This window comes from Canis aureus, chromosome 5 (genome assembly GCF_053574225.1).
Source record: "Canis aureus isolate CA01 chromosome 5, VMU_Caureus_v.1.0, whole genome shotgun sequence".
NCBI classification, from domain to species: Eukaryota; Metazoa; Chordata; class Mammalia; order Carnivora; family Canidae; genus Canis; species Canis aureus.
The window spans coordinates 73,402,875-73,430,385 of NC_135615.1; the positions used below are offsets into that span (position 1 = coordinate 73,402,875).

The following is a 27,511-nucleotide window of genomic DNA, read 5'->3' on the forward strand; positions in this document are numbered from 1 at the left end:
ATTTATATTTTATTTATTTATTCATGAGAGACAGAGAGAGAGAAAGAGAGAGAGAGAGAGGCAGAGACACAGGCAGAAGGAGAAGCAGGCTACATGCAGGGAGCCCGACATGGGACTCGATCCTGGGCCTCCAGGCTGAAGGTGGTGCTAAACTGCTGAGCCACCTGGGCTGCCCCTTATTTTTTTATTAGATTTAATTATTTATTTGACAGAGAGAATACGAGCAGGGGGAGCAGCAGGCAGAGGGAAAGGAAGCAGCAGGCAGGGCTCAATCCTAGAAGCCTGGAATTATTATCTGAGCCAAAGGCGTTCACAACCAAATGAGCCGCTCAGGCGCTGCCACAGTTATGCTTTTAATTGTTTAAGTCTACAAGACAAAATGTTTTCTAGGCTGAAGGACATAATGGGATATGTCCATTGGTAAACCAGCAATCAATCACCGAACCATTGTACTTGAGTCAATATTTTTATTAACACACATTTTTCAAAGTTTGTACAAACCAAAACATTCCTGTGTTTCAAAATGTCCATTATACAAACATACAAATGAACAAAAGGTGTTACCAAAAGTTAGCTACTCAATTTCATGGTAAAACAGTGTCATGATTTTTAAAAACCAAAATTTCAAGACTGAGGTTTCTTCCTTCACCTTTTGGAACTTGTGGAAAGTTAGAAAATGTGTGAATCTGCTTTATATTAAATGCCAAGACCTTAAAAAAAGATTTAGTATAAAACTAAGTATGTGTTTTTATATTGTCACTTCATGAAACAGAATTTCTCAAGTCTTCCAAATTAAAAAAACCCAAAAAACCATGACTGTTAATATTTTTCCACAATCATTTCCCCATAGTTAAACGTAAATGCATCTGAAAAATATTATCTGACAGTTTATCTTTACCTAAAAGTTTCTCATTCAAAAAGTTACAAAACTATTTAGCACTGCCATTTCCCTTGCTTTGAAGGGAAAATGACCTCCCCCACTAGAGTGAGATTGAAGCAACATGGTCCATTGTTTCTTCTCAGAAAGAAGCTACCTATTTCCACATCTCTGTCCAATTCTGTGCATGGCTCCACTTGTGAGAATGTCATCATAAATTATAAGCATCTGCCTCTAGGAAATGCCTAGCACGTTACACTGACTGCTTACAATTTTGGTACACTGAGGTACAAATGTCATCTGCCCTCGTGGTTACCTCTAGCCATAGTACCCCTCCCCTGTGCACTAATTTCAAGGTAGTTGATTTTACTGTGTTTCGTGGCACATTACACATCTCTCATTTCTTTCACAAACATCCCATAGAGGACCTGAGAGAATGGCTAGAAGTGTAAATCTATCTCCTCTCCTGGAAAAGTAAATCCATGTGCCTATTGGGTCAAGAAGGGAAAACAGGACACAAACAATTCTAGCTGAGGCCAAGCTGCTTCTGACAAGCACCTGTTTTCAATACATTTCCGTTAAAAGCAGGGAGTGTACAGGCTGGGGTGGGTGAGGAGGAGTGGGGAGAAGATACAGTGATATTATTTCTCCCAATCAGATTCAGAATCCATACTTGAGCAGCTTGCACTGACTCCCCAAATGCTCTGTAGTTCAAATATTATCTCATTTTGATCTGCTCATTAAAAAAAAATGTTCTCTAACAACAGCCCAATATAACAACTGATACAAGGGTATTTTTCTTTTTTAAAAAGAAGTGGCAGTGTGAGAATTTAAAATCAGTCACATAAAACAATCAAGAAAGGGGTAGAGGAGGGAAATGTCCAGTAAAACCTGGACAACCTTTCTTTCTGCCCTTATTTAAAAAGACAGACTGTTCAAATCTCCCTTAAGTATCTTCTTAAATGCTCTTCCAAGAAATCTTCCAAAAGGCACTTAACTTCATACTTATACACTGAATTATTTCACCTCAGCAATCAGTTTTTAAGACTCCAAGGTAACAAGAAAAGGTCTTATTCCTTTACTAAAAGGTAGAGAGTAGAACCTTTTTTTTTTTTTAAAGAGGCATCACTTTTACAAGAACAAGCTAGGCTAATCATTATTCCTTTATCAAGAAAAAGTTTCTTTTTTTAAAAAATAAATAAAACTCTGGCTATACATAGTACAAAGTTCATACATAATATACCTGGAGAAAAACCCAAGAGTATACCCTGAAGCAAAAGATTTATTGGAGAGAGAAGGCCTCTTCCCTTGTACCAAGTCTTAAGGTGGCAGTTTTCAAAGTTCAGAGGATGGCAGTGATATGTAATTAATGCCAAACGATTTGCTCATGGGTATGGCAGGATGCAATGATGGACCAGAAAAAAAAAAATTATTCTGCACATAACACTGAGCAGTGACCACCACACACACACACACACACACACACACACACACACACACACACAGTAGTACCCAAAGAGAGAGACAGAGTAGTATGGGGGTAGGCGGGGGGAGGAGTGAGAGTATGAGACAGAGAGCTTGGAACCCCAAACATCCAAGCATGCAGTCATGACACAGCATGAACCAGGTGTTTCCATTCAGCCCACTGCAATCCCACAAAGAAGGATAACTGTAATAAAATAGAGATTTCTTAAGAAAGCTTGCAATTCCCAGATAACAGCCAGGCCACCAACCCTAACCCAGGAAACCCCTTTCTGTGGCTGGAAGCCTCCTTATGGTCTCTCATGGAGAAGTTATAGCTCCTGACTTCTCTGACTTCTTGCTCTTGGACAAGGCAGCTGCCTGCTTCAGGAGTTCTCGGTTTTTGGCCTAAACAAACAAAAAATCAGAAAAAGAAGGATGTTTTAACAGGACAGGACATGTTTTTCATGCAGATGCTAAGGCATACAATGTAGAGGGTCAGGAAGAGAACAAGTTCTAGAGATAGAAAACAACAGAAAGCTCTAGGGCTTGGTTCAGGGGAAGACAGTGTTTGCTGGAGGCTAATCAGCACACTTCAATCTCCTGGGATCCACTGTTACAAAAGGGTGCTTTATGAACACAAACAAACCAGAGTGCCTTCACATGCTGGATAAACAGAATTCATAAACCAGACATCTGGAATCACATCTGGCTTACCCAAAAATCAAAACACACATTTATTAATTCCACTGTTTTTTGAGGGAAAAAGATCAGAATACAGCCAACCATGAAACAATAAAAGACAGCTACAAGGTGGATTAATGTGAATTTGTCAATACCCTGAGATAAAGAAGTCTGAAAGATAATCACTTAAAACACAATCAGCTAAATACACCAGGGCTACCACATAAAATAAGCAGACTCACCTGCAATTGCTCTGTGACTTCTTTGTGAGTTTTCTCCATCTGGTTCATTTTGGCTCTCATCTGAGATTCTTGGTATTGAAAATCAGCCTTCAACTCTGTGATCTGAGGGGGAAACAAAAAAGGCAGAGTGACCAGAAGAAATCTGTGTCCAATTCTGTGCATGGCTCCACTTGTGAGAATGTCAACAAAAAATGTTCTGATACCAAAGAACTAACGGTTTTCCAAATGAATGAAATCCAGGGCTCTCCTGAAGATCCAGAACTACATCAAAACCAGGGGATTCTGTATCCTATTTTTTCTAAAGATTTCCTGAAAATTACACAAAATCCTGACATATCATCTCTCATATTTCATCACTGGCAGGTTTTAAAGATTTTATGTATTTAATACATGCCAATAATCCTCCAAAAAATCAGTGATTATAATACAATATGACCGACGGTTTGAGAGAAGCCAGGAGAATAACAGCTGTTGCCATTTATTGAATTTTTAACTTATTCTAGGCAAAATGTTTGAGAATATATACTATATATACATATATACATGTAGTTTTTGTTTGTTTGTTTTAGTAATCTCTATACACAGCATAGAGCTTGAACTCACGACCTCAAGATCAAGAGTTGCATGCTCCTCCAACTGAGCCAGCCAGGTGCCCTAAACTGTTTGATTATATTATTTCATTCTATCCTATGATAAACCTTTGGGGAGGCAATATTATTTTTCCCATTTCATAGATGGGAAAACTGAGGCTTCGAAAGGGTTAAGTAACATGGCCAAGATCATACATGTTATCAAGTGGCAGAGCTAGAATTCAAACCCCAGGCCTTCTTCTATTGACTATGCTATTCAAGGAGCAAAGAGAGATGTCTAGGTTTTTGCTTTTGTTTTTTGTTTTTTTAGATTTTATTATTTATTCATGAGAATACACAGAGAGGAGACAAAGAGAGAGAGGCAGAGGCACAGGCGGAGGGAGAAGCAGGCTCCATGCAGGGAGCCCGACGTGGGACTCAATATGGGGTCTCCAGGGTCACACCCTGGGATGAAGGCAGGCGCTAAACTGCTGAGCCACCTGGGCTGCCCGAGAGATGTCTATGTTGAGAAGTGATGTGTGAGCTAAGTTTTAAGGTACATGAGGTACAACTGGCACACAAGACAAGGAGAAGGGCATCCAAGCAAAAGAAACTATATGGGCGTAGCCAGAAGGTTTGAGGTAACCAACAACTTGTTCGAATGACTAATGAGCATGGAAAGTGGCAGGTGATGATGCTACAGATAACCAGGCATGAGGTAGCAGGACCTATGTTCCAAGCCAAGGAGTGTGACCTTGATCCTGAAAGTGATGAGAAACAACCTATTTGTTTTTGGCCCTTTTAAAAACCCAAACTTCGCAAAGTAATAGAAACAAGTGTTCATTTTATCTCTATTTTGCAAAATCCTTTTATGTGCCATTTTGACTTAGTCCATGAAGAAAATATACCTAAGTCTACTTTCATCTAACAGTCATGTAGTAAAGTGGAAAGAATACTGGTCTCTCCCCATGAATCTCCACCTTACCAGCAGAAGAAAGCACAGGCTAGTAGAAAGAGCAGTAGTCAGAAAAACTGGAGTTACTCTGTTCTGCCATTTACTAGTTGTGTGATTTGGTACATCATTTAATATCTTTGGGTCTGTTTCCTCATCTGTAAAATGAGGTCGAAATTAGATTGAAAGAATGAATGTAAATATTTTAATATTATAAATGCCTTTGGCTAGCCATTCAGATTGAATCCTAGCAAGAAAACATACAGCCTCAAGGAAGAAAACACAACTAGGAGAAGGAAGCCTAAGAGGAAAAATATTGGAGGCTCCCTTCATCTATGACATGATGATAACAATAATTCCTCTCTCAAAGGGCTATTTTTTTTTAAGATTTTATTTATTCATCAGAGAGAGAGAGAGTGAGAGGGAGGCAGAGACACAGGCAGAGGGAGAAACAGGCTCCACGCCAGGAGCCCAACGTGGAACTCGATCCCGGGTCTCCAGGACCACACCCCGGGCCAAAGGCGGCGCTAAACCATTGAGCCACCAGGGCTGCCCTCAAAGGGCTATTATGAGGATAAATGAGTTAATACATGGAAAGTATGCAGAAGTGTTAGGTACACAGTTAAGTATCCAATAAAAGTTAGCTATTATTGTTATTAATATATTAAGACAAAAATGAGATATTCTTTACAAACCCAATAAGATAAATATACCTGAATAGAAGAAGGATTTTAAAAAATTCCCTTAAAGAGGGAGAATAACTGTTAGACCAGAGTAAGACTTTACTGAAGATACTAAGGTGTTTAAAGAATGGGTCACTCAGGAAGGGAGTTGTCAGTAATGGAAGCAAAGTGATGTAAGAGTCATGGAGGAAGGCCTACCTGAACATTGTCCAGGAAGGAGGGAGACCTGGCCCACATATTTTGAGTATTAGTGTCCCACAGATATGGTCATCCCAATAATAGAGATGGAGACATCAGATTCTCTTAGCCTGAGAGCATTAAAAATTCCAATTATATAACTACCTCCTCTTGTCCCGACTCCATGCTTATTCACCACCTTCTGATTACAACCTTCCAAAGCAACTCATGCTGAGAATAGTAGTGAGTTATGCCCCCACTGTGAATTAAGAGGGGCACTGTCGTTTTAATTGGTCAGTACCAAATAAATATCAGTTATTTGGTATCAGTACCAAATAAACATCAGTTAGCACCGTGCCCTATTGCACCACATGCTTACCCTTGCATCATTCTGGCCTGAAAGGTATTAACAAAACTGTACCTTCTTCTCTTTCTCTAAAATCATTTGATCCTTTTGATGCAGCATCTTCTTCAAAGTGGCCACTTCTTCCTTCAGCTGGGCAATGATGACAAAGTGGTCAGTGCCTGGTGAGTCCAGAGCCAGGTCTGGGGAAAAGCTGAGTAGAAATATAGAGGGGGAAAAATAGTAACTTGGAGGGATAAACCTTTGTCTACTTGAGGACACACCATAGGCCACTTGACTACAAGCTCAAGGGTAAGAACAACTATTTGAATTCCCAGTGGTAAGCACAATGCTCCATATATGCCAGACTCAACAGACTTTGCTAAACTGTACAGGCAAGGTGATCATAACTACACCAACCAAATCAAAACCCATAGCATTTCTGCAGCATCTCCTCTCACATTCAAGATGAAAACAAACGCATTTTCTAAAAGCCAAGGACATTTTGTTTCAGGTGCATTGAAAATCCCCAATTATTCATGGGTGAAACAGTCATTTTTTTGTAATTAAATAATTACCCTAGAATCTGGATAAGTTATCAATTGTAAGCTCATGTATTTTTCTTTTAGAGCTCCCCACAGAGCTCATCTTTTGGTTATTTTCTGCCCCAAAGCTTTTATGATGTGGTACAACTGCTAAAAAGCTGTTGCATGGGGTGCCTGGGTGGCTCAGTCAGTTAAGTGTTTGATGTTGGGCTTCTGGCTCAGTGGAGTGTCTACTTCTCCCTCTGTCCCTCTCCCAACTCATTTTTTTTCTCTCTCTCTCAAATAAATAAACACACACACACACACACACACACACCCCTACTGCATTCCATACCAGGAGCAGTCAGTCCCTTTTAAATTAACAGGAAGGAAGCCAACTTCCCCCACACTGTAACTGGCCTGTTGACCACCACTTCCAGTATCAAGAATTCAGTGATATTTAGTTAGAAAAGGAACAAAGAGGTGGCAAACCCAGAGTCACACCACAACCTGGATTTGCAACAGATTCTTCTCAGTAACAGTACCTGAGCACTTCATTTTTTCAAAGTGCCAAGTGAACTCTGTCTTTTTAGCAGTGTCTTCTAACCAGGCCCAGTGCCAGGGAATCTAACCTGTAAACCCCTGAAATTGTACATATAATTCAGTGTATACATATAATGAGTGGTTTTTAGGGTGAAACTCCATAGCTTTCCCGGTTGGTCAGAGATGTCTTAAACTCAAAACAAGTTAAGGAATCATTGCCATGAAAGTCATATACTGTCAGTGTCCAGAGTCTTCCCAAAGGTGGTTCTTACTCTTCCCAGGGCAACCTTTAAAGTAAAACACAAACCTGTTTTTCCTAAGCAGACACTGGAATATTAATTCCCAGCTCCCTATATCAATATAGCAATGACTCTAGTTCCCCCTTGCTGTTGGTTCGTTCCTACTTCTTGAACTATATCTAATAACCAGTACTTCTCTATTTAGGTAGAAACTCAAAAGAGCAAGCGGAATCACTGGACATCCTCATAGTTACCAAACATTTCTATGACTAGAAGACACAGTCCGTTGATAAGAATATTCTCTCTTGGGATGCCTGGGTGGCTCATTGGTTTAGCGTCTGCCTTCGATTCAAGTCGTGATCCCAGGGTCCTGGGACTGAGTCTTGCATCAGGGTCCCTCTGCCTGTTTCTGCCTCTCTCTGTGTCTCATGAATAAATAAAATCTTAAAAAAAAAAAAAAAAAAAAGAATATTCTCTCTCGGTATACATGAAGCACACGAGGAGAATGTCAGAAGAATGTACCAGTGCTTTCATAAATGATGAATGTCCAGAATTACTGGGTGACAAAAAGTAATAAATGTCATATAATAAAACAAGGCACGCAGGAGAAAATACTGAAGGAACCCATCAAAGTCTCCACCAATTTCAATACCTGCCAAGGGACTTTCTTCCCTCAATCCAAAAGAATTTACTTAAACCCATAACCAGAATGAAAATGAAACGGAGTAATGGGGTAGTATAAATCTTGGGGTCCCAAAAATGCCCTTCTCTATTTGCTTCTTGAGAGGATTCTTTCCATACCAATATGTTACTGACAAGACCAGTTGTGTTTATCCTATGTTACGGCCTGACCTTTCTAACTTTCTAAGCTTTTTTTTTTTTTTTTTTTTTTTTTTTCTGGAAAGCAAATGAAAGCAGATGGCTAGATTATCAAGGCAGAAAATCAGATTCAGTCTCTTTCCAAGTATCTCTAATGAGAAGGAACTCACTATTTCTCTAGGAAGCTTCTTGTCTTTTCCAAACCTTTTAATATAAGACCTCAAAGACCACACAAAGTAAGGCTAATCTTTCAGGCATACTTCAAATGCAGAATGAAATAAAACAATGAAGAGGGGTGCCTGGTTGGCTCAGACAGTGGAACATGTGACTTGATCTTGGGGTTGAGAGTTCAAGCGCCACACTGGGTGTAGAGATTATTTATTTATTTATTTATTTATTTATTTAATTTTTTTTTTTTTTTTTAATTTATGATAGTCACACAGAGAGAGAGAGAGAGGCAGAGACAGGCAGAGGGAGAAGCAGGCTCCATGCACTGGGAGCCTGACGTGGGATTCGATCCTAGGTCTCCAGGATCGCGCCCTGGGCCCAAGGCAGGCGCCAAACCGCTGCACCACCCAGGGATCCCGAGATTATTTAAAATAAAATCTAGGCAGCCCAGGAGGCTCAGCAGTTTAGCGCCACCTTCAGCCCAGGGCCTGATCCTGGAGACCCAGGATCAAGTCCCACGTCAGGCTCCCTGCATGGAGCCTGCTTCTCCCTCTGCCTGTGTCTCTGCCTCTCTCTCTTTCTCTCTCTCTCTGTCTCTCATGAATAAATAAATAAAATTTTAAAAAACTATGAGGAAAGGAAAGGAATGTCCTTTAGAAACAATAAACCACAAGGTGAGCCTGGGCGTCCCATTGTTGAGAGTGCTTTATTATCATCAACAGAACAAACAAAAAAAGTAGCTGGTATATTTTCTCTGGTAAGGAAAGATAGAAATGAACTCAGATTTTCCTCAAATTGAAGTTTTTCCTACAATGTAACAAACTAGAATATATGAGAGGGAGGCTATGAATTCTGCAAGATACTTAAAAAAAAAAAAAAAAGGCAAAAACCCATTTTAGAAGTACAAAACTATTCAAGAGGTACCTGGGTGGCACAGCTGGTTGGGTGTCTGACTCTTAGTTTCAGCTCAGGTCCTGATCTCGGGGTCATGAGATTGAGCCCTATGTCAAAGTCTGCACTCAATGCAGAGTCTGCTTAGGACTCTCTCCCTCTGGACCCTCTGCCCCCTGAATAAATAAATAAAAATCTTTAAAAAATTAAATAAAACTATTCAATTAAAGGTTTTATTAAAAAACCTAGGGGTGCCTGGGTAGCTCAATTGGTTAAGCATCTGACTTCAGCTCAGGTCATGCATGATCTCAGGGTCCTAGGATCAAGCCCCATGTCAGGCTCCATGCTACTGTGGAATCTGCTTCTTTTTCTCCCTCTCCTTCTGCCCCACCCCCTGCTCATATATGCTCTCTCTCTCAAATAATAAAATATTAAAAAAAAAAAGAAAACCAACCTAAAGCGATGCATTCTTCCTGTATGATACGGAAGGCTAATGGAGAAGTAAAAAGAAGAGAAAAAAAAATCAAACATGCCTCAAAACTTACAAACTAAAAAAAAACAACAAAAAAAAAACTTACAAACTAAGAGAGGAGAATGTGGGAGAACAGCGAGGTGAATGGAAAGTTGTCAGGAGAAGCCTGCAAAAGACAGGAGGGGATGACAAGGGCAAAGAAAAGAGCATATGTGGATATTATTTTTATATGTTTCTTTTTTTTTTAAGATTTTATTTATTCATTCATGAAAGAGAGAGAGAGAGGCAGTGACACAGGCAGAGGGAGAAGCAGGCTCCATGCAGGAAGCCTGATGTGGGACTCGATCCCCAGACTCCAGGATCACACCCTGAGCCAAAGGCAGATGCTCAACCGCTGAGCCACCCAGGCGTCCCCATATGTGGATATTTTAAAAGTGGGGCCAGGAAAGTAGACTGTGATGCACTGAAAATGGGGAGGCAGCTACAGTGGAGCGCTCAGAAGCGAGCCTGTTTACATCTGGTACAGAAGTGAATTCAAGACAGATACTCAAAAAAAAGACTAGGGCTTTACATGACATTACAAAGGGGGCCATCAAAAAAAGGCTTGCCAGAATGTTTTCAAAGTAAGGGGCACCTGGGTGGCTCAGTCAGTTGGGTGTCCCCACTCTTGGTTTCCACTCAGGTTGTGGAATCCAGCTCCATGCAGAGCTCCATGCTCAGTGAGGAGTCTGCTCGAGATTCTTTCCCGCTTTACTTCCCACTATGTGTATGCACACACTCACTCTCTCTCTAAAATAATCTTTAAAAAAAATGTTTTCAGAGACGCGTGGGTGGCTCAGTGGTTGAGCATCTGCCTTCGGCTCAGGGCATGATCCAGGGATCCAGGATCGAGCTCCACACAGGGCTCCCTGTGAGGAGCCTGTGTCTCCCTCTGCCTATGTCTCTGCCTTTCTCTGTGTCTCTCATGAATAAATAAATAAATCTTCAAAAAAAAAAGAAAACTTAAGTTTAGCTTTGTATATCCAAAGCAATAGACAACAAGAATAATGGCAGTATCTTAAGAACAAAAGCTCAAAGGTAAACTTTAAGGGCTCATTGGCTCAACTAAAGGTTTTTTTCAGGTCATTCATATACAGTCTGGGTCATAAATGAGCACAAAATAGAAATGATGAATCTAAATGCTCTGGGTCTTGGCCTAGACCTCTACAAAGGCAGGAATCTCAGAAAGGTTCACCCCTAGACATGGTTTTTGGAGGATCATGCACCCTGGCAGAAGTGATGGCAATCTTCATAATGGCCAGAATATCTGCTGAGAGAACACTAAAGCTGACCAGAAAAGATGGTCTTCATAGTTCCTTCCCCAATATAATTTGAATACATAATTCATAATTTGTCCAACATTTCCAGAAGGTTCATTTCAAGAAATACAAATCAATGATACTAGAGGATAAAAAGACCTTGTAGTGGTGACTGGGTGGCTCAGTCGGTTAAGCACATGACTTGGTTTTGGCTCAGGTCATGATCTCAGGGGTTTTGGGATTGAGTCTTGTGTTGGCCCTGTGCTTAGTGGGAAATCTGCTTGAAGATTTTCTCCCTCCGCCCCTCCTCACTTCACACTCTCTCTCTCAAATAAATCAATAAATCTTAAAAAAAAAAGAAAGAAAGAAAGAAAGAAGAAAGAAACAAACCTTGCTGAATCTGAAAGCAAGTTAATAAAAAAGGTAATAGGAAAGAATAAATTTCACAGGTGCTCTGTGCTCCCCTAAACAAAAGCCCTGGTAAGCCTATGTGCTACTCTACTCCCATACCTACCACTGGCTGGGAAGGAGAACTGACACTGGGAGTTTTCAGAATGGAGATGATTCCAAGGATTTTCGGGGAGAGTATGTCAGTGTCTCACTGGGCCTGGGATGCAGAAACAGAAAAATGGGTGGCCCCAAGACTTGGTTGGGAAGCAGTCACTGCACCAACATGGATGGGGCACTCTAGATATTGGGATAAAGTAGCTTACAAGAGAAAGCATTGCTCAGACGGAGAAGGGAAAGCAACAAATAAAAATATACATTTAAACAGGTTTAAAAATAAGTAAAAATATTTAAATACATCTTGTTCTCTGCTGATTTGGTATCTGCACTCACAGACTAAGCAATACTGCCTTAATTCCAAATTGTCACTGCTCCACCTCTCAAGACCAACTCCTGCCCTGCCTGGAGGAGGCCACAGGCACAGATCAAAGTAAAAAGCATATAGCTCCTAACTTCTTAGAATTAGTGTGGGGGAGTTATTTGTGGACAATAGAATTCAGTTGCTGTTAAATCCAGTTATTTGTATTTGTCTTTTAATGACAGGATTAGAGTTATAAACCAATATTGGCGCTGCTTATTCATAAGCTATCAAGTGGCTAATGTAATAATGTTCCTCAGAACCTCAATAACAATCCTAGATAAGGTCCAAGGCATACCCTGTTTCAGTAACTGTATATGCAGCACCTCAAATGGAAGGATGTACACACACCAACTGGCTTACCTGTCTCCATTAGTTGTGATTGACTCAAACTTGGATTTTTTCTTTGGGATTTCATTTTGAATTGAAGACGTAGAAAGTGTTTTCTGGCTTTTAATGCAAAAATAGAGAGATACACATTAGAAATCAAAGATTTATAAAACACCACAACAAAAGTTTGTTAAATGGGACCAACATATCATAGCTCTTCCATACAGTTATTCTTGATTACTAAAATCTACCACGGTGTTGATTTCATAGGTCTTATAGGTGCATGGGCAGCTCACTTTCACAGGCTCCCCCCCAAATTCTTAGCTTTAATTAAATATTACCTACTTTATTAACAACCTATTAAAATTTTAGTAAGAAGTATAATCTACTTTATAGCTAAAAAGTAATCTTCTAAAACATTTTTAAATTTTTTTAATTTTATGTAGGATCCATCCCTAAAGTGTGGCTCAAATTCATAACCCTGAGATCAAGAGTCACACACTCCACCAACTGAGCCAGCCACCCCTTAAAAAGTACTTTTACATTTAATGATTCATATGCACCTCCAATTCTGTGAGGTATATACAAGGTACTATTTCTAGTCTGCAGAAACTGATGCTCATCAAGGTTATCTGAACTACCCAAGGATATACAGCTAATCAACGGTGAAGCTGGGACTAGACACCAGGTTGAACTCCTAGTCCAATTCTTCTTCACTACAGTTCTGTGAATCTAATGAGTCCCACAACACCACTAAAAATCATTTTGGCCCCAGTGAGTTCATCCTCAAGTAAGACCTTTTCTTACTTGATCTCTTCAATAATTGATACCACTGACCTTGCTAACCTTCTCCCCTTCCAACTACATCGAGGAGTAACTGACAAACTATATATGTAAGGTATGTAATACGACAGTTTGATATACATATATGCTATGGTATGATTACCAAGATTAAGATAATTAACACAGGGATCCCTGGGTGGCACAGCGGTTTGGTGCCTGCCTTTGGCCCAGGGCGCGATCCTGGAGACTTGGGATCGAATCCCATGTTGGGCTCCCTGCATGGAGCCTGCTTCTCCCTCTGCCTGTGTCTCTGCCTCTCTCTCTCTCTCTGTGTGACTATCATGAATAAATAAATAAAATCTTAAAAAAAAAAAAAAGATAATTAACACATCTATCACCTCACACAGTTACCTTGGTTTTTTTTTTTTTTTTTTAAACTTTATTTATTTATTTATGATAGGCACACAGTGAGAGAGAGGCAGAGACACAGGCAGAGGGAGAAGCAGGCTCCATGCTCCGGGAGCCCGACGTGGGATTCGATCCCGGATATCCAGGACCGCGCCCTGGGCCAAAGGCAGGCGCCAAACCGCTGCGCCACCCAGGGATCCCAGTTACCTTGTTTTTTATAGCAATCTACTCTCAGCAATTTTCAAATATATAATACCATTTTTAAAAATATTTTATTTATTTATTTATGAGAGATACACAGAGAGAGGCAGAGACATAGGCAGAAGAAGCAGGCTCCCTGTGAGGAGCCCAATATGGGACCTGATCCCAGGACCATGGGATCATGCCCTGAGCCGAAGGCAGATGTTCAACCACTGAGCCACCCAGGGGTCCCTATAATACCATATTAATGTCACTCTGCTGTACATTAGATCCTCAGAACTTTTTCTTTTTTTTAAGATTTTATTTATTTATTCATGAGAGACACACGGAGAGAGAGGCAGAGACACAGGAAGAGGGAGAAGCAGGCTCCACGCAGGAAGCCAATGTGGGACTCGATCCTGGGACTCCAGAATCATGCACTGAGCCAAAGGCAGACACCCAACCGCTGAGCCACCCAGGCATTCCCAGAACTTTTTCTTCTTATAACTGAAAGTTTATATATCCTTTGACCTAACCTCCCCACTTCCCACTTTCCTCAGCCCCTGGCAACCACCATTCCAGTTTCTGTTTCCATGAAATTGGCTTTTTTTTTTTTTTTTAAGATTTATTTATTTATTCATGAGAAAGACAGAGAAAGAGAGGCAGAGACACAGGCAGAGGGAGAAGTAGGCTCCTCATAGGAGCCCGATGTGGGACTCAATCCCAGATCCTGGGATCACGACCTGAGCCAAAGGCAGCCACCCAACCTCTGAGCCACCCAGGCGTCCCTGAAATTAGCCTTTTAAAAAGATTTCATGTAGAAGTGATACCACACAGTATGTGTGTGTGTGTGTGGGGGGGGGGGGGTGAATATATTTTCTTTATCCATTCAACCACTGCAGAACATTTACATTGTTTCCATCTCCTGGCTATTATGAATAAAGGTGCAGTGAACATAGGGTGTAAATATCTCTTCAAGATACTGATTTCATTTCCTTTGCATATATACCCAGGAATGACTATTGGATCAAATGATAGTTCTGTTTTTAATTTTTTGAGGAACCATCATACTATTCTGCACAATGGCTGTACCAATTTACATTCCTACCAATGGTATATAGGGTTCCCTTTCTCCACAACATCACCAACATCTGTTATTTCTTATCTTTTCCCTCCTTTCTTTTTTTTTTTTTAAAGTAATCTCTACACCCAAAGTGGAACTCAAACTCATGACTCAGATCAAGAGTCACATGCTCTACCGACTGAGCCATCCTAAAAGATGTGAGATTTCTCATTGTGGTTTTGATGTGCATTTCCTTGATGATTAGTGATGTTTAGCACCTTTGCATGCATTTATTGGCTATCTGTATGTCTTCTTTGGAAAAATGTCTATTCAAGTCCTCCGTCCATTTTTAAATTGGGTTATTCACTTTATTATTGAGTTGTATGAATTCTTCATATATTTTTTATATTAACCCTTTATCAGGTATATGGTTTGCAAATACTCTATCCCTCTTGAGTGCTTCTGGAGTTCTGTTCTCAGCCTCCAACTTGAATTATATCATCCAAGAACGTGGTTTTAACAACTACTTACATGGGTTGGAAAGGGTGTTCCCTTAATGTGGTTTCATGGACTCTATCCTAGATTCTTTTTTTTTTTTTTTTTTTTTTTTTTATTTATTTATTTATTTATTTATTTATGATAGTCACAGAGAGAGAGAGAGAGAGAGAGAGAGGCAGAGACATAGGCAGAGGGAGAAGCAGGCTCCATGCTCCAGGAGCCCGATGTGGGACTCGATCCCGGGTCTCCAGGATCGCGCCCTGGGCCAAAGGCAGGCGCCAAACCACTGCGCCACCCAGGGATCCCCTCTATCCTAGATTCTATTGAATTTAAAGCCTGGAGTAGAGCAGCAGGAATCCACACTTTATAACAACTTCTATTCCCACCGACTCTTATGTGCTACCAATGGGCCATATCCAAATCTTTCTTTTGAGTTCTAAGCTGAGCTCCCACAAAATAATAATTCTTGATCCTCTAAATTCAACTTTTTATTTTTTTAATTTAAAAAAATATTTTATTTATTTGAGAGAGAGACAGAGAAAGCACAAGTGGGTGGGGTGGGGAGCAAAGGGAGAGAGAGAAGCAGGCTCCCAGCTGAGCAGAGAGCCCCTTGTGGGGCTCGATCCCAGAACCCCGGGATCATGACCTGAGCTGAAGTCAGACACTTAACTGACTAAGCCACCTAGGTGCCCCACATAATCAACTTTTTAAAACTGAACTTCTCTTCTTCCTATATTCTCTCTCGGTTAGGAATCTACTATTTATCCAAGTAAAAAAAACCTCAGAATTATCCTTTGCTCACCCAGCTCCGGTCCATCTACCTATTCATCAAATTACCTAAATTTCTCATAATTTTCCCTCTAAACTATTTTCCTGAATCTGTGTCTTTAACCTGTGGTGCTATGGCCTGAGTTGAGATTCTAATATTAACATTTCTTACCCTGGACTCTTACAAAAAAAGCTTCTTAACTAGCCCCCAGTCTCTTTTTCTTCCAATGTATTCACTACAATAATCAGAGTTATTTTTTTTATGGACCACAGGATCAGGTTCATGCTCCTTAACACATCTGCAGAATCCCTTTTACTCCCATTCCCTGGCTCCCAAACATAAGGTCCAGCAACATAAAAGGACTGCAGTTCCCCAGGGTTCCATATGGTCTCATGCCCTCCGTGTCTCTGCAAACACTATTCCCTCAGCCTAGGATGCCTCTGCCCATTCCATCTGACAATTCCAACTCATCCTAAAATCCAGCTCCAACACCAGCTCAGAGCTCTCTCTGAGCCTCTGTCTGTTGCCTGACTTCCCAAGGCAGTTAATTACTACTGCCTCTCATGCCTGTATCTTGATGTTTCCACTGTGGTGTTCATTGAATTATATTGCAATGATTTGATTACAAGCCTGTCTTCCCTACCAGACTGCATACTCTTGGTAAGCAGCATGATTCTTTTATTCATCTCTGCCTTCCTAGCAGAATCCCTGGCCCATGGGAGTACTTAATAATGTTTGCTAAATGAACAAACAAAATCATAATGGTAACAATAACAAACAGTAACTAAAATATACTGAATGCTTCCTTTATGCCAGTGATAAAACTAACCACTATGCACGCACTATATAATTTATCTTCACAACAATTCTATCAGGTGATATTCTTATTTCCCTATTTTACAGATGAAAAAGCTTGCCCAAGATCCCACACAGAGAACCTGGTAGAGTTGGGATTCAATTCAGAGCCAAAACTCTTAACAAAAACTTCAGATACTCTGAAAGGAAGCTAAGACTGCAATGAAAGGACATCTTTTTGACTAGATCTCATCAGGACAAACCTAGAACATTAACCTCCTGGCCAAATGTGCATTAAAAAAGCTGCATACAGGGATCCCTGGGTGGCGCAGCGGTTTGGCGCCTGCCTTTGGCCCAGGGCGCGATCCTGGGGACCCGGGATCGAATCCCACGTCGGGCTCCCGGTGCATGGAGCCTGCTTCTCTCTCTGCCTGTGTCTCTGCCTCTCTCTCTCTCTCTGTAACTATCATAAATAAATAAAAATTAAAAAAAAAAAAAAAAAAAAAAAAGGCTGCATACAGGGGATCCCTGGGTGGCTCAGCAGTTTGGCGCCTGCCTTCGGCCGAGGGTGTGACCCTGGAATCCTGGGATCGAGTCCCACATCAGGCTTCCTGCATGGAGCCTGCTTCTCCTCTGTCTGTGTCTCTGCCTCTCTCTCTCTCTCTCTCTCTCTCTCACTCTCTGTCTCTCACGAATAAATAAATAAAATCTTCAAAAAAAAAAAAAAAAGCTGCATCCCTCAGAAAGTGAAATGTCCAATCCTCTAAGGAGATAACCCACTCCAAGGGTGAGGAGAACATCACAGGGAAAGTAGAACAAGTTCCATAAACTTTTTAGACACAATACAAACCAAGTCAGGAAATCCTGATACCTTATGAATCTCACTGGCGCTTGGAAGACACATGAACTGTAAATTACGGTAAAGGAGATTCCTCCTAAGGCTAGTAACTAGAGAGAAAAGACTAGGAAAATGTACACCAAATGGTATCATCCCGGCTAATTGTGTTTCTATCCGACCAACCAGTACCTCTAGCCCCATCTTACGCATCTTGGGGTTACCTGTTATAATGGCTGCCACCACTCAGTCGATACTGTTCCTTCTCCTGGTGGCTGGCACGGGAAGAGCTGCTCAGATGTTTCCTCTGCTCTTTGGTCTTTTGAAGGACCCGTTTGTATGAAAGTGTGCACAGCCAACACAGCAATTTCCCATCTACCTGAGAGACAAAGAGACAAAGATAAAGATAAAGAAGAGGGAATGTAGTACATCGGTACTACAGAATATAGGTATTGGGAGTTAGAACCTCTGGGTTAAGTCCCAATTCTGTCATTTATGTGGTATGTGAACTTAGGCAAGTCTTCTACCTCAATTAAATCTCCCTATGTCCTGTGAAGCAGTTACTGTTATTTCCCACTGGAAAAATTATGAAATTGATGCATAATAAAAGTAAGTAACTTGCCCAGGATCATTTTGCTAGCCCAGGCCTATGGGATTGCAAAGTTTATATTCCAATGATTATAATATGCTACCTCCTGATTCCTAAAACAGCTTTTCAGATTCAGGGGAAAGGTGCTCTGGTTGTCAGGCAGGAGTATTCTGATCATCCGGGATCCCTGGGTGGCTCAGAGGTTTAACATCTGCCTTCAGCCCAGGGTGTGATCCTGGAGTCCTGGGATCAAGTCCCGCATCAGGCTCCCTGCATGGAGCCTGCTTCTCCCTCTGCCTGTGTCTCTGCCTCTCTCTCTGTCTGTCTCTCATGAATAAATAAAATCTTTAAAAAAAAGTATTCTGATCATTGCAGAGTCATTGTAAATTAATGAATATGGTTAGCAAGAATCGGCTCTTGTGAGCCTAAGCATCTCCAAAGAGTTCCTCTGGACACTGAAAAAGTTTCTGTACTATATTCTTTCATTAAAAGAATATTTATTGAAGAGAACAAATTGATAGTTGCCAGGGGTGGAGAGTGGGACATAGGTGAAATGAGTGAAAGTAGTGAAAAGGTATAAATATCTACTTACAAAATGATTATAATATACAGTATGATGACTATAGTTAATAATACTATATTGCATATTTGAAAGTTGCTAAGAGAGTAAATCTTAAAAGTTTTCATCACAAGAAAAGCAATTCTATAACTGTGTATAGTGATAGATGTAAACTGGATTTATTGTGGTGATCAATTTCCAATACATACAAATATTGAATCATTATGCTATATATATGAAGCTAGTGTATGTCAATTATACCTCAAATTTAAAAATATAGGGGATCCCTGGGTGGCGCAGCGGTTTAGCGCCTGCCTTCCGCCCAGGGCGCGATCCTGGAGACCCGGGATCGAATCCCACGTCGGGCTCCCAGTGCATGGAGCCTGCTTCTCCCTCTGCCTGTGTCTCTGCCTCTCTCGCTCTCTCTCTATCATAAATAAAAATTAAAAAAAAATAAAAATAAAAATATATAAAATAATCACTTTTTCCTTTTTTTTTTTAAGATTTTATCTATTTATTCATGAGAGACACAGAAAGAGAGAGAGACAGAGACAGGGAGAGGGAGAAGCAGGCTCCATGCAGGGAGCCCAACGCAGGACTCGATCCAGGAACTCCAGGATCACGTCCTGGGCCGAAGGCGGCGCTAAACCACTGAGCCATCCAGGCTTCCCTCAGTCACTTTTCAAAAAGTAGAAGTACAAATTTTCACAATAAATAACAGCAAGTTGGAGATATATTTCAGATTAACATTTTGGCCATGTTTGGTAAAACAACTAAAAGGGAGAGGAAATAGTTCTCAATAAAAGTATCACTCTTATCAATCTAAATATGCATGTATAAATTTGTTTACATAATTTATATACTATAATACAAGGGGGGCACTCTCTATGTGCCAGATCACTGGAAATGTGGCAAAGAACAAGATGGACAAAGAGCTCATGTTCTAGTGCAGGTGGACAAACATAGAAGCAAATAAACAAGATAATTTCTCACAATGTTACATGCTATGAAGGCAATATAACAAGGGGTGAGTAAGTTAGTAAGGGTCTCTGTGAAGAAGTGGCATCTGAGTTTGAGAAACCAATTAAGATGCTTTAGAAAATGATGTTATCAGGCAAAATGACAGCTAGCACAAAGGTGGGAATGACACTGGCACACCTGAAGGGCTGAAAGATAGCCAGTGTGGCCGAAATAGGCAAGGGGTGGGAGATGTGATGTCAGATGAAACTGAGAGGCAGGTGTGGGCCATGCAGGCCAGGAAAGAGGTTTGGGTTTTATACTGGAGGGTTTTTAACAGAACAAATCTATATCACTTTTATTCCACCAACATATCATCATCACTCCACATAGGGCTCTCCTCTATGTCATCTTGTGATTTTTAACTTCAACAGATAGAAACATTTTTTTAAATTTTTTTTTTATTATTTTTATTTATGATAGTCATACAGAGAGAGAGAGAGAGGCAGAGATACAGGCAGAGGGAGAAGCAGGCTCCACGCACCGGGAGCCTGACGTGGGACTCGATCCCGGGTCTCCAGGATCGCGCCCTGGGCCAAAGGCAGGCGCCAAACCACTGCACCACCCAGGGATCCCCAACAGATAGAAACATTTAAAGAGTCATATAGTGAAATTGGTAATGTATCTTGCTTAAGTCACAATCTCTCCTTTATAGAATCAAATAAAATTCTGTGAATCACCACTTCACTTATATGGGATATTAAATAAATACTTAAACATAAACATAGATATTTTTTAAAAATATAAAGAATTTAAATTTTTTTTAAAAAAAGAATATAATTGTCCACATTTGGTAAATGAAGAAAACAAAGGCTGAAAATCTTCAAGGTCAATAAAAACTAGAAGAACTGAGAATTCTCTATTATAGGTCTTTTTTTTTTTTTTTTTTAAGTAGGCTTTTTTTTTTTTTTTTTTTAATTTTATTTATTTATGATAGTCACACAGAGAGAAGAGAGAGAGGCAGAGGCATAGGCAGAGGGAGAAGCAGGCTCCATGCACCGGGAGCCCGACGTGGGATTCGATCCCGGGTCTCCAGGATCGCGCCCTGGGCCAAGGGCAAGCGCCAAACCGCTGCGCCACCCAGGGATCCCTTAAGTAGGCTTTAAGTAGGCTCCACATCCAGCATGGAGCCTAACATGGGGCTTGAACTCATAACCCTGAGATCAAGACCTGAGCTGAGATTAAGAGCCAGATGCTCAACTAAGTCACCCAGGTACCCCACCCCCCCTTTTTAAAGATTTTATTTTTAAGAAATCTTTACACCCAACATGGGGCTCAAACCCATAATCCCAAGATCCAGAGTCATGTTCCACCAACTGAGCCCAACAGGCACCGCTGTTTGACACAAGTGACCCACCTTAATTTCTCTGAAAGACAAAAAAAAAAAAAAAAAAAAAAAAAAATCAACAGAAACAGAGATTTACCTTCTTTCTATCATCTTTCCTGTCAAATGCACACTGTTGTTTACACTGTTCACATGAATATGGTGGTCCATACTTCTTCTCTGAATTCGTGCATCGCTGGCATTTGTTGCCAATAAATGCTGCAATTATGTTGCAGTACTGACAAGGTTTGGGCTTAAAGAGAAAAAAAGGTCAACTAAGTACATTATAAAATATGAGTGCATTTTTAAAAGCAATAATTCCTATTACACAGTTCATTAGTCACTGTAAAAATGTATTCCCAACTTCATACATTTCCTTCTATACCAATCAAATTCCTAACACTATTTAAAGTGTTTTTCTGCACAGCTATTGATTTTAAAACAAACAAAAAAATAACAAAATCCCATTAGTGTATACACTGGGACTTCTATAAGAAACTCAACAGAACCCATGCTTTGAAGAAATCAGCATGTGCTTCCAAATTTCTCAAAAGGCCATTTTGCCATTATCATTTTATTATAGGTTAGGAGAATGCCTGGAAGGACATAGTATCCAGAATCCTAACACTGAGAGACGAAAAAAAATCCATTCATCAAAATGAATAGTCAACTGCTACCAAACAAAGAGGTCACATTGTAAGATCCATCTTTGGACTCTTCTTTTCATACTGATTACTGAAGCTCTCAAAGAAAATTATGATGACGGGGATCCCTGGGTGGCGCAGCGGTTTGGCGCCTGCCCTTGGCCCAGGGCGCGATCCTGGAGACCCGGGATCGAATCCCACATCGGGCTCCCAGTGCATGGAGCCTGCTTCTCCCTCTGCCTATGTCTCTGCCTCTCTCTCTCTCTCTCTGTGACTATCATAAATAAATAAAAAAAAAAATTAAAAAAAAAAAAAAAGAAAATTATGATGAGAATCTTGCCATCATGACCATAAACACAGAACAACTCAATCTGAAGTATTAGCTAAGCTTAAAAGCTCAAACACTAAATAAACTCTGAGAAAATATTTACCCATAACCAGTTCTACTAAAGATATTATAATTACATTAATAATCCACATAATGTAAGGTTCCAAGAGGCCTGAGTATTCATTGTTCAGTACAGAGAAACTCTACTTACCGTTCCATATAACTGCACATTCTGAGCACATTTCTTGCATATTGTATTGGTTTTACTGTTAAGGAAAAAAGAGACACTTTTTTTAAAAAAAGAGGCTTTTATAAGAAAAAAAACTTGTTTTACTTACAACATCTGAAAACTGATTCCTCCTTAAGCCCACAGAATTTACTCATTGCTAAGTGCCAAGGAGATATGTGGTCTGGATACTTGGTTAACTGAAGGTTGAGTATCTGGCCACTAACTCTTTTATTAATTATCCAGGTTATTAAGTTTATTAGCTCAGATAAAATGAGACTTTCATTAAAATGGTGAGTTATGGGACAGCCCGGGTGGCTCAGCAGTTTAGCGCCGCCTTCGGCCCAGGGCGTGATCCTGGAGACCTGGGATCAAGTCCCACATCAGGCTCCCTGCAAGGAGCCTGTTTCTCCCTCTGGCTGGGTCTCTGCATCTCTCTCTCTCTTTCTGTGTGTCTCTCATGAATAAATAAAATCTTAAAAAAAAAATGGTGTTTTTTTTTCCTAAAGATTTTACTTATTTATTCATGAGAAACAGAGACAGAGAGAGAGCGGCAGAGATACAGGCAGAGGGAGAAGCAGGCTCCATGCAGGAAGCCCAATGTGGGATTCAATCCTGGGACCCCAGGATCATGCCCTGAGCCGAAGGCAGGCGCTAAACTCCTGAGCCACCCAGGGATCCCAAGTGGTGAGTTATTTCTGATTATCACATCTCCAAGTATTACTAAACAAAATGATCAAATATGGACACAACTCTCAAAAGAATATTATGTTAGACTGAAATGGACTAGCAGTAATTCTCAATTTGGATAAACATCTGAGAAACCTGAGGTGAGAAATAAAATATAATATATGTTTGGAATACAAAGTTAGTAATTCTATCTATGTTGACCTTAATCTGTCTACACTCTCCTCTGTAAGGAAAAGCATAGGAAAATCCCAGATGTGAGGAAATAGATGCTATGACCAAATATTTTGTCAATATTTCCAATTTCTCTAAGAACTAAGCACTGACAAAAATAAAAACATCTTCTGTCTTGTGAAGGTCCAGAGGTCATAACATGACCTAAATAAATATCAAAACTGATAAACTGCCTTGGGGAAAAAAATCATCTTCAAACAAAGTCTAATTCTTCACAAATGCTTGATGTGCAACAATAAACAATATTCTGGGGCTGAAAATAAAATCACATAAAAATCCAGTCTATTAGCTATTTTGTGATTATTTTCTCATAAAGTCCTATAAAAGTGACCATAAAGTTAAAACAAAGAAAAACCGCAAAGTAGAAAATATTTAAATAAAATGAAATATTCAAACGAAATAGTTTCCAGGGCAATTTTCTATTTTCTACCATTTTAAAGAGGCAGTACAAAGGGACACCTGGGTGGCTCCGTGGTTGGGCGCCTGCCTTCGGCTCAGGTTGTGATCCCGGGATCCGGGATTGAATTCCGCATCGGAGTCCCTGCAAGGAGCCTGCTTCTCCCTCTGCCTGTGTCTCTGCCTCTATCTCTCATGAATAAATAAATAAATCTTAGAGAAAAAAAAAAGGCAGTACAAAAAGTGCAGTGTATTTAAAGGAAACTTTTTTAAAAAAAGATTTCATTATTTATTCAATAAATATTTCAATATTTATTTGAGAGAAAGAGAGCATGTGAGAGAGAGAGAGAGAGAGAGAGAGAGAGAGCGAGCATAAGCAGAGGGAGGGGCAGACTCCCCACTGAGCAGGGAGCATGATGCAGGGCTCCATCCCAGAACCTGGGATCATGACCTGAGCCGAAGTCAGATGCTTAACCAACTGAGCCACCTAAAGGACGCTCTTTTAGAAAGAAGATTCACTTCAGTGATTCTGTGATGTTGAACATTTTGGTTTATACTTACATTTATTACTGAAGAAGTGGGATACACACACACACACACACACACACTCCTGAAATTTAAAAAAAAAAAAAAAAACTATTTCTATGATCCATCTTGAATCCATTTTTTTAATTTAATTTTTTAAAGTAATCTCTATACCCAAGATGGGGCTCAAACTTACAACCTGGAGATTAAGAGTTGCATGCTCCACCAACTGACCCAGCCAGGTGCCCTCTTCTTCAATCAATTTTTAAATGTGGTGTGAATTAATGGTTAAACTTCACGTCACACCCCACACCCAAAAATAAATTCAATATGGATCATAGACCCAAATGTAAAATCTAAAACTTCTAGAGTATGCTGTTAGAGTATGCCCTGTATGTTTCCATTTCTATGAAGTGCTAGAACAGGTAAAACTGATCTATGGTGGAAAGGAAAATCAGAACCGTAGCTGTATGGGAAAGGCAAGAAGGGTAGGGATTGAGTGGGACGAGGGATGAGAAGATTCTCTGAGGGTGATGGTAATATTCTACATTTGAAAGGGGTTGGGGTTATACAGATGTATACTGTTTGCAGAACTCATCAAATGATGTACTCAAGATTTGAGCATTTCACTGTGTGCAAATTTTACCTCTAAAAAAATGAACTATAAACAAATATCAGACTTCATTGGTGATATGCACGCTTACTGCTTAGGATCAAATATACTGATGTCCACAACTTTAAAATGCATCACAAACAAGTTAATACACTGATGCGTAGATGCAAATACAGTAAATGTAAATTGTAGAATCTAAGTGGTGAGTATATGAGTGTTTACTGCCTAATTCTTTCAACCTTTTCTGGTTTGAAAACATCCATAATAAAATGTTGGGGAAAATGTTCCTGGAACTGAAATAAGACTGATTAAAACTAGGTTTCTAGGTCTATGTGTGAGCCAGCAAATAGGTCTCACCCTGAGTTAAGGAACTTATTTACAGTTGCAGTCCCACAGAACTTACTGTACCAATAAATTACTTTGCTGCTATTGAAAGTCTTCCAAAGATTTGTGTTTACTCACACCTAAATGTTTTTCACATTTTTAAAAATGAGATTTACATCAGGCAAATGAGTTTCAAGTGTGACTAGGGCTCACAAACCCTTTATCACAATTGTCACATTTCTGGGACGCCTGGGTGGCTCAGTGGTTGAACCTCTGCCTTTGGTTCTGGGATCGAGTCCCACATCAGGCTCCCTGCATGGAGCCTGCTTCTCCCTCTGCCTAAGTCTCTTCCTCTCTCCTTCTGTGTCTCTCATGAATAAATAAATAAAATATTAAAAAAAAAACAATTGTCACATTTCCAAAAGTATCTTCTTTTGGCTTATAAATTCTTGGAGCTCTGAATATAAACATACTGAAACAGGAGACTCATATTTTACTGTTGTGGTTTCTTAGTGTCATAAAGATTATATACACAATGTAAAATGATCAAGGATCTGAAAAAAAAGATAACTTTAAAAATTTAAGCAATCAATGGAGAACTAGGGAACAATATGTGTATTTTGTATTTGTCAATGTGTTATAATGAAAAACTGCAGAATCTGTGTATAATGCAATCAATTACACATCTGTCCATTGAAAAGCAGCTAATTACAGATTTTAAGAGGAAAAAGCCTATTAACTAACATCTTCATGGTCAATAAAAACTGTACCTCTCTTGCTGGTACTCAGTTCTACAGTAGGTGCACTTCACAACAGGGTGTGCAATCCGACATTCCTGAAATGAAATGAGGATATAATTTTAAAAGGCAGTCAGAAATGACAACAGCCTTCAGTAGGAGGCAGAAGACCTAGGTACTATTCCCAGCATATCCACTGTGCTTGAGTGAGTCACTTGAACTTTCTGGGCCTTATTTTTCTCTTCTGTCATATTGGCATTACTAGGCTGCACTGATGTGAGAATTGAGAATTTATATGGAACTAGTCATAAACTATAAAACAAAAGTATGTATGAATAAGCCTCAGACAAGAAATCAGAAGCCCCAGATTCTAGTTCTGGTTCTGCCACTTGCACTGTTTGATTTTTTGAACAGGTTCACTTGTGAAATGAAAATGCTAAATTAAAACCATTATTGCTTACCTATAACAAAGTTCCTTAAAATCAATATATATATTTCAAATATATATATATATATATATATGGCCTAAAAAAGCCATATATATATATATATATATATATATATATATATATTTTAATCATATAAAATCTGAGCTCTCCTACAGGGTAAACAGTGACAAAATCATGGCCATTTGAGGCAATAGTGACATACAGTGATGAGTTACCCCTATCAGAGTCACAAACTGGATTATCTGGGACTATCTCAAAATCACTCTCAGGCCGGGTTGGTGACTTTAAACTGTCGCCTCACAGCACTTCTATTAAATAGGCAAAGCAGGATGAAGCAACTCAAACGATAAAAAGAACTTGGACCTTCAGGAATAAAAAGTGAAGAGTAGTTGGTTAGGGCCAGGGGCGAAGGTCATCAACTGGATGCTGAAAAATCCTTTTGCTTTGTACGCTTCGCTGTGGGGCTTTTCTATAAAGCCTCGCCACCTCCAACTCTGAGACTGGCTGGAAAGTGCCCGCGAGGCGCCCGAGTTGGGAGACTCTCCTCCCAGGCAGCACCCAACTCTGGAGTTCAGTTCCCGGCGGGGCAGGGGGTCCCTCGGTCTGCAACCAGCGGCGGCGAAGCCAGCCCAGGATGGATCTCGGTGTGGCTGGTCGGGGGCGAGCAGAGGACCCGCTGTCCGCTCTCGGGACCTCAAGGGGTCCGAGAACAATCCCCTCGCGGTTGCTAAGCAGCCGGACACGCCGGCCGCGGGGGCCCGGGAGTCCCCACGTGCCCCGCTGGCCCCCAGCGGAGCGGGTGAGGCGCCTCAGCTAGGCGGGCCTGCCACGCCCTGCCCGGGGGACCCCGCCGAACGGCCCCGCAGAACAGGGGGCTCCGGGCCGCGCCTCCAGCGTCCCAGTTCCCGGCCGCCGCCCCAGCCCGCGCACCTTGCACAGCTGCTGCCCCTGAGACAGCGCCTCGAAGGGGAAGCGCTGGTGGCACTTGGTGCAGGCGTAGAGCGCCGCCATGTCCCGCCCGGGCCGCGCTCACCGCCCAGCCGGCCCGGCCCGCCGCTTTATCTGACAGTCTGAGGGACAAGCTGGCGGCGGCGGCGGCGGCGGCAGGCTGCGGCTGCGGCGGGCGGGCGGGCCGGCGAGTGCGGGCGGATCAGGGCGGGCGCGGCGGCGCTCTTCGCCCGGTCACTGGTTCACCTCGACGTCCATCAAGCACGAAGGGGCGGAACACAGAGGTTATGACACCCCTGATTGGGTCGGGACTGGAGTACGCCACTTCTGACGCGCGCGGCCTCGATTATGTAAAGCGCAGTCACGCGGGGGCGCCACTAGGAGGTACCTTCTCCCGCCCGGGACCTCGGAAGCGCCCAGGCTCCGCCCACCTCGCTCTTTGT

At 41.0% G+C, this 27,511-nt stretch overlaps 1 protein-coding gene across 1 annotated transcript; it reads right to left on the reverse strand.

The window, feature by feature from the left end:
- Positions 1-453: 453 nt before the first annotated feature.
- On the reverse strand, positions 454-27,511 carry FAM76A (family with sequence similarity 76 member A). Its single transcript, XM_077898904.1, has 9 exons — positions 27,051-27,511; positions 25,705-25,769; positions 22,141-22,195; positions 21,058-21,210; positions 17,693-17,847; positions 12,171-12,257; positions 6,067-6,202; positions 3,265-3,366; positions 454-2,746 (listed from the first exon to the last, which is right to left on the reverse strand). The coding sequence occupies exons 1-9, from the start codon at positions 27,129-27,131 to the stop codon at positions 2,660-2,662; spliced, it is 921 nt and encodes a 306-aa protein (XP_077755030.1). The 5' UTR covers positions 27,132-27,511; the 3' UTR covers positions 454-2,659.

Coding starts and splice junctions, on each gene's coding strand:
- FAM76A (XM_077898904.1), bottom strand. CDS start 27,131: ATGGCGGCGCTCTACGCCTGCACCAAGTGCCACCAGCGCTTCCCCTTC. Junction 6,203..12,170: donor ATCACAACTAATGGAGACAG/GTAAGCCAGTTG, acceptor ATTTCTACTCAG/CTTTTCCCCAGACCTGGCTC. Junction 3,367..6,066: donor TTTTAGAGAAAGAGAAGAAG/GTACAGTTTTGT, acceptor TTTCCCCCTCAG/ATCACAGAGTTGAAGGCTGA.